Below are 7,860 nucleotides of genomic sequence, written 5' to 3' on the forward strand. Positions count from 1 at the left end.
GCCCACCACCTGCTAACAAGCGCCGAGTCGGCGCTTTCGCCGCCGGAGGTCGATGTAGCGGGGTGGGAGCTATGACTGTGGTGAGGTGTGCGAAGAAGAGGCAGACGACGTGCCGGTGTTCTGAAGATACACAACCGACATCTTGACTGCTGGACTATTCCATACTGTAAATAAGTTAAATATATTCGTAACAATATGAGTACAGTGGCGTAAAGCTCTGGCTGACCGTGAAGTGAACCTCTGAGTGCGGGTCTTCGTAGGCCGTGTATATAGGCAGTTAAACACGTCGTTGATCTTGCGGTTCCGCAGGACAACAGCTGCTTCTCAAAGCGCAGTGTTGCCAGCCTCTGAATCAGTCACGCCGAAAAGAACAATAGCGGAAAAGGCGCGAGCAACATTTGTGAGCGGCAAAATATGATACAGCGACAACCTTCTGTCTGCCGTGCACGATCTAGGCATGGGATGCCTGGATGCTTGTGTGTGTCGTGTCTTCTCTTTGGCGTCTTCTGCGTTTGCGTAACTTTAACCTCAGTATAAAAGCTCGTCGGTCGCCAGAAAATGAGTACAGCTTGCTTACGGGAAACAGCACGAAAAGAAAAACGAGGCAACAAAGATTAACAGGACCAAACGGTAACTGCCAAGAAAGCGTTTATTTTTGCGATCAATAGTAAGCTCTTTTTTTTTTTTTCGCTTTCTCCTCCGCAATGAAGCTTTAGAGGGCCGTAAGCTTAGGTATTGCCATGGACGGCGAAGCGACTTCGATGGGCACGACGTGCAGGTCCTTTTACCTCGCGTGTGTTTACGTCGGTGGCAAGTATGACATGTCAAACACATGAACATAACATTTTTATTTATTTACAGATACCGCCATTTAACATCAGAACAAAGGCAGTAGTGGTAAGAAAGATGCATTAACATAAACTTAACGGCGCCGCAGAATAAAACAGTACAATGTATGTCCTATTGCTCAAAATATTCTTGCACGGGTGCGGCAAACGTTCATGAGATTTAATTGATTTTATTTATTTACAATGTTTCCAGAAAAACAATTCCAACCACGTGCTCACGAAAAAAAATGAGTATTTGTAGCATTTTTGTGTGAAAACGTTCTTGCTTCGGGTAGCTGCTATGTTTATTTTGCACTGTGCGGGTCTTTGATTCACTTAAAAGAAGAAGCTTATCAAGAAGTTGAACACCATTCGTGATCAAATAGAAAAAAAGCTACGCATCATAGAATAAGGCAAGCGTGCAGACACGAACGCATGATAAGAGAACCAGGCTGCATAAACGCATATAAAGTAGAGTTAAAGCTTGAAGCTCAGCCTAAAGTATAATCGCTGCCTTTTACGGCGGATATCAGTAAAGAATAAACTATAATGCCCGTATTCGCACTTTCTTTGATATCGAGTGCTTTCGATATCGTCCCACACTGCACGCGCATATCATTTTACATCTTAATAAACAAGCAGACCGGGCCAGTTGGTACAGGTCCATCTTGTGTGTTTCTTCCTTGCTGTCCCTGTGAGTTCTGCGCTTCGTACGAAGATGGGTCCTTCTGCATATTGGGCGCATAAGCATCTTGCAAACGCTCGACTGTGTGGCAAGGAATGCGAGTTGTTAAGAACACGTAAAATATTTCGTGATCGCCGGTCGGCTATTTTAGAATTCTTAGTTCAACTGTGGTCGAAGTTTACTAACATTACGCGATACCCGTAATCAGGTAGCTTCAGCTTGTTACTCCATCATGTGGTTGACATTGCAGTGTGAACATGAATGGCAGAGATTCATGTTTGCACGATATGATGATATATACCGTTTTTACTGGTTTGAGAGGTGATCTGCCGCGTGTCGCATCGCTGACGTACTTTTCATGACAACCTGTTGAAAAAAATTCGGTCACCAAGCGATTTCTCGTCAGTACATATTAGGCAGCGGTCTGCGGGTAACCTTGCTCTAATAGACGCGGTTTCGTTCAGGTGGTTGATGAAGACAGGAGCAACACAGGCGCAAGTATTGAGGTACTCGTGACGTCACAGGGTTCCCACCTATATCCATCAGTGCTGACAAACTGTCGGTGCTGAATTTCCGCCTATTTTACTACACTTGCATTTCCTAAAATAGTCTCTAATTTATTGGACAGTTCATTGACCTGATCACAAGCCTTCTCGAAGCATAAGAATGTAAAATTTACCTGTCCTTCGCCATCGATTACTTCGTAAAACCATGCACACCTTGTAGTAATTGTATCACCGTTGATAAGCTCTGACGAAATTCATGTTGATGGCTGCTGAGAAGTTTGTTTTACAATAAATACTGCCGAGTGTGTTTAGAAAATATCTGTTTCGGCGTCTTACAACAAACCGATGTTAGTGCACTGGGTCTGTTGTTGGCTTTATACGCAATGTCTCCATCTTTAGATGTACGTATAAGTGCTCATTTTTGATTCTCGGGGACGTGTGCTAGACCTGAGTGCTAATATATAATAATATCTGCGGCTTCACGTGCCAGAAACAAGATATGACTATTAGAGGCGCGCCGTAGTGAAGGGCTCCGGAAATTTCGACCATCAGGTGTTCTTTAACGTGCACTGACATCGCTCAGTACACTGGCCTCGAGCATTTCGCCGCCATCGAAATGCGAGCGCCGCGGCCGGAATCGAACCAGCGACTTTCGGGTCAGCTGTAAGCACCGTAACTACTGTAACACCGAGGCGGACCCTGACCTGAGTTTCTTCGTGGAGCTAACTTTGGAGATACCTCATGGTCCAATATGCATGCTTGTTGATAAAGAAACACCATATCTAATTTTAGCCTGTTCATTTCTTTGTGTTTAGGGCTTAACATTGAGTTTAATGTTCCTTTATACATCAGGCACAGGTACTTTGTAACCGTAAGCGGCTTATGTTTGTTAACCAAGGTTCCACTGCTTTTCACTAGGGGAATATTCATTGAAGAACTCAAGTACACGACTATGGTTCATAACTATTCCCTTTTGCGTCTTTTCTCTGACGACCACCCTAACGAGCGCAAAGCGTCTTTTTAGGCTCTTGACGCCGCGCATTTACCGCGGCTTGTTTTCCGTTGTTTGCGCAGGGTGGCCAGACCCCCGAAGCTATTTTTGCAGCTTTTTGTTTGGTCTCCCGCAAGACTGTTTCAAATGAAATTCTCTCTATCTCTCTGCACGCATACTGATACGGGGTGTCCCAGCTAACTGGAACCGAGATTGAAGGCGCCTTACAAATTAAAGTTATTATTTTACTGATTCAAGCAAGTTTTAAAAGTTGGCTCAATAAATACATGGTAATACACGGTAATGGAATTATCGACGTTCTAAGTACACAGGACTACGTTAATATACACAGGTAGAACTTTCATAGAGCAAGTTTTTTTTTTAATTTTGGCCCGAGTGTGCTAAAACAGCCGGTATGTATGCATAAGTGTCCGAAGTAGCCCTTCAAGAAGTTTCATTTATTTCGTCGACGTTTCGATAGGAGACTGACCTCGTTCAGGAAAAGAATATTCGTTCTTCCCAGCTTCTTTTTTACCTCTCTTCATGCGTTTCCATAATGCACCTCCCGCGTTGGATGCGGACATTCCACCGCTGCGGCAACCGTCACAACCTTACATCGACCTATGTCTCATCCTGCTCTCCGCCTCCACCCCAAACCTTTTTCCTTGTATTTCTTCTTTTTGATAAATCAAACGTCAGTTGCCCTGCTGTGCAAAGTTATTCTGCGCCTCTTCCACCGCTGGGGGTTTTGACCATTGAGCCAGACACGCGTTAAGCCACTGCTAAGAAAAGCAGTTGGTGACCGGGCGAAGACTAGTGCCCTTGTCGCAACATCGGCTCCGGCGAAAGTTCTCGTTCGTTCGATAGTCAGATAGTGCTACACCGTTTCATTACTACTTCGCTCAAGCCTCCATTCACGGATATTCCAACAACTGCGTTGGATCTCCGTATTCCGTTTTCTTTTTTCACCCCCTAAACTTCGTTTCCTTCGTGTCCACCCCACCAACGTAGGCCAACCTATGCTTTTTCTTACTGTCTTTCAGTTTTTTTTTACCCTTACAGTGCGCTAATAAATTCAGTTTGTAATGTTGAACAGCTCAAAATTAGGCACTTCTAGAATGAGCGGGCGATACCTTTTTCAGTTTTTCTACATCTAAGGCACAGTTCCTCGTAATACGTTTATAGCAATCTAATATAAATGGATTGTTTACATTAAGCGTACACGAGGGATCATGTGATAGAAACTATTCCGAGATCGTTGCGAATGATGAAGCACAATGCGCCTTTTACGTGTTCCTCTGCTGCCCCCTGCCGTTGTGGTAAGGGCCGAGACAACCGGTATCGCCAGAACAGTATGGCAAGGTGGTCAGAAAGAGGAATGATGGTGAAGGAAAAGAGGAGCATAGTATAGCCATGTATAGTGAGGGTGAGGAGGAGGAAAAGGCAGAGTGGGACGCCACCAGCTCCTCTGTTTCCTCAGTCATCGCACCACCAGTGCGTAGCTGCGCCTGTTTTTTTTTTTTGTCCACTTAAAGGAGTACGGACGTTTGCCACCATACTAGCATTGCATCCTTCACAAGTATTGTGGCTAGTTCTTGCCGCATATAGCCTCTTTCGCAAATATGTAACCAATGACTCAATGAGTTTTCTCCTCGTTTACATTCGCGTGTCGTTTCATGCACTTTTTTTTATTTTATTGTGCGCTTCTATTGTTGTAATAGGATAATTTTCATCAAACAGCACGTGCAATTGATGTCGCAAATATCTTATCAAAGGAGTTTCTGCAGACGTTGCTTCTGCTGGAAAGAGCCCTGTCCATTTAAAACTGGCTAAATGCTGCAGTAATACACGAAACAATATATTTTCTTTTCTGCTTGCTGAACACCCGAAGAGCAGCAGAGTGCCGGCTAGATAAACCGGAACTCGAAAAAACGGAACCGCGTTCTAGCGCTTTCAAGCACTTGCCTAGCGCATGGGCGGAGAAGTAGCAGACGGTGCCGGGCACGCGTAGCCCTTACGATTCTATGGGCATGCGCCGTATTTACAAATCTCGCCGCCAGTAGTCGCTGCACGGGCCGCCGGCAACGCGCTCGCGTGTTCCCTCTACGAGCAGACCGTAATGGACAGAGGTATTAGTCGTCTGCTGATCCCTGTCAAGATAGTGCGTGCGCTACCGGTCCCTGTGGTTCGACATTCGCAGTTCCTGTCGGAGCCACGCGCACACTAACTCCCCCCCCCCCTTGTCATTCGAAACATCCATGGGCCTTTCGCGGGAAAACTGCCGGCGCGTTTCCACTCCGCTTGAGTCGCGAGCATCGGCTACCCTCGCGCGCTATCACTTGCAAATAGGTCAGCGAAGCGCGGCGGGGTGATGACGTCGCTCTTCGACTTTCTACGAAACCTCACGACGACGGTGACGACGGAAATGCGCCTGGAGCGTCCACATAATTACCATCGCAATAGTCTTCTGCTGCAGTGACGGTTGCTTCATTCATACAAACACCCTTGTGCATCACAGATTGGTAGTGTCGTCGCAAACATCGGGGACAATCCTTTGCAACGAAGCATGGATGAACGAGCGCATTTTTCAATGCAGTGTAACTGCAGTCGGAGCCTCTTTGCAGTGACAATACTTCTCCCAGAGGCTGCCACGCGCACAATGCGAGTGTGAGCTGTACCAGTCGAGCCTATCGGCCTGCTGCACCAAGGAGAAGGTGGACGCCTTCCAGTCGACGGAGTGACGCACAGTCGCCTCAAATAGGGCGTCGCCTGGCGCAGCGGAGAACTTGACCCAGTAGTCGCTATCCGTAGTGTTCCCGGAGACCGCGGGGCGCGGATAAAAATGGATGGCGAGCACCGACTTGAGTACCCACGTGGTGCACTTCCCCGTGAGATGTTTTCCGACGAGTGTGTTGACGCTAGCGACTACAAAGCGCGCGACCTTCAGTGACAGCGGATGGTTCACTGGAAACGCCTCCGTCTCCACGCACGCGCAGAATTGAGTCGGTACAGAAGCGTCGGCACAAGTCCGCGTCACGGGTAACTCGTGCAACAAGCTCTGGCCGTGCTTGGTCACCGTCTTAGGCAGCCCAGAGTGGAGCAGTTGCAGCAGCGTCGCATGCATGTCGAAATGAGTCGACAGCCGCCTCTGGTTCAACTCGAGTGCGGCGGCGAATCGCGGGTGTTGCTGTAGGAACCAGGGTGGGAACACGAGAAACGCGTATGGCAGGCTGTCTTCGAACCTGCCGATGTATGTGCGCCGCAACGATCCAAACCTGAGGCCGTGATCACTCATGAAGGCAAGAACCGTGTTGTTTAGGATGCCGCTTTCGTGCAACCTGCCCAGGGCTGCCCTCATCGGAATGTCGCAGTGGCCCGCCATGTTCAGGTGGTCGTGGGCCAGCTCGCTCATCCAGAAGTAGGCGAAGAAGGGCCGTTTGTCTAGCGCTTCGAGCAAGCCCAACATGTAGTCCAGGTAAAGCTCCAGTGGTGGCCTCGGTCCGAGACAGTAGGAGTTCTTCTTGAGTTTCGACTTGTCTATGGCCATGACAGCGTGACGCGTGTAGTAGTCGGTCGGCGCGTGCCTCAATCCGTCGCCCACGTAACTGTAAAGGCCGTACTTGGGCTGCTCTTCGTGGAACACGGTGCGGTAGCCCTTCTTCGCGTACTCTTTCCACAGAAAGTCGAGCGTGTCGAAGAACTTGCCTCCGGTCGCATTCTTCGCTTCTTCCCCACTCAGCCCGGTCAGGAGCGGCGTTTGGTTGGGGTAAGAATTGAGGCCCACTTTGTTGTAGCCCATCAGCTCGTAACCCTTGAGTACATGCTGCACGTAGCGGCCGGTCTCGTTGAAGTGGCGCTTAAAATTGAGCCGCGACACAGAGTCAAGTCCGAGGACAAGGATGTTCAGTCCACTTCCTTTGTCGCTGACATCGTGGCGCGCCTGTTGGCAGCGCTCTTCGACGTCCTTCTTGAGAAGCGGCACGAGCAGGTACTCCTGGTGAAACAGGCTGTTGTTAGCCCCCTGGTAGCACTGCACGTGTGCGAACTCGACCTTCAGTGGCTCGCCAAACCTCAGTTCCACTTCGGGCTTTAAAAAGAATGAATCGTCCGGCACGCGCAATGATTCGTTTCGGTATATCTCCCTATAAGTGCACCGCACGTTCTTCGGTTTGAACTTGAAGGTGGTCAACAGCGATTGCTCATCGACCACGGGTATGGTGCTGTTGACAAGTCGAATAAACGACGGTTTGCCCTTGCAACTGTACCGGCCCACTTTTTTGTAATATCCACGTACACTCTCGTCGAAAGGGTCAAAATTCGGGATCTTGCAGCCGGGAGTGTCCACGATGTACCGTTCCCTCATCGGCTTGGCCGTTGTAGTTGCCACGCTGTCATCTGTGGAATTCGGTGCCACGGAGCTGGCTTGAGGAGAGTATGTGACGTCGGTCACGACTCCTTTCTGGATACAGTAGTAGGCGCCAATGACAAGGAATCCCAGGAGCAAGGCTCGGATGGTAGGTCTTTCCGGTCTGATCATTTAACTGCGGCCACGCGTTGGACCTGCATGAAAGCATAACCAGTAATTAGGAGAAACGTATACCGTGAACACGTTTGCCGTTGGTTGCTACATTGCGGCAGAGTGGCAAAGTGGCAACATTAAGAGTTTGTCTGGCGTTGTAAATTTCAGGTTAGCTCCATGGTCACCGTCTGGCTACTCTGAACTTATATTTTGTCGCATTTACTACCCTCTTTTTATTTCTTGCAAATAAAATTGCAAGCAAGGCTAAAGAACATTCATTGTTTCCAAGATTTTGTGTCGTGCTCGCCGATGCGCTCGAGTGGTCTGGCGCG

At 48.5% G+C, this 7,860-nt stretch overlaps 1 protein-coding gene across 1 annotated transcript; it reads right to left on the reverse strand.

Annotated features, from left to right (window-relative positions):
• Nucleotides 1-870: 870 nt before the first annotated feature.
• Nucleotides 871-7,549, reverse strand: LOC119390952 (uncharacterized). The gene has a single exon (XM_037658662.2). The coding sequence runs from the start codon at nucleotides 7,544-7,546 to the stop codon at nucleotides 5,597-5,599; it is 1,950 nt and encodes a 649-aa protein (XP_037514590.1). The 5' UTR covers nucleotides 7,547-7,549; the 3' UTR covers nucleotides 871-5,596.
• Nucleotides 7,550-7,860: the final 311 nt, after the last annotated feature.

The sequence above is a fragment of the Rhipicephalus sanguineus genome, chromosome 4 (genome assembly GCF_013339695.2).
Source record: "Rhipicephalus sanguineus isolate Rsan-2018 chromosome 4, BIME_Rsan_1.4, whole genome shotgun sequence".
Classification (NCBI taxonomy): domain Eukaryota; kingdom Metazoa; phylum Arthropoda; class Arachnida; order Ixodida; family Ixodidae; genus Rhipicephalus; species Rhipicephalus sanguineus.

Excerpts from the sequence above, each read along its gene's own strand:
- LOC119390952 (XM_037658662.2), bottom strand. The coding sequence starts at position 7,546 with ATGATCAGACCGGAAAGACCTACCATCCGAGCCTTGCTCCTGGGATTC.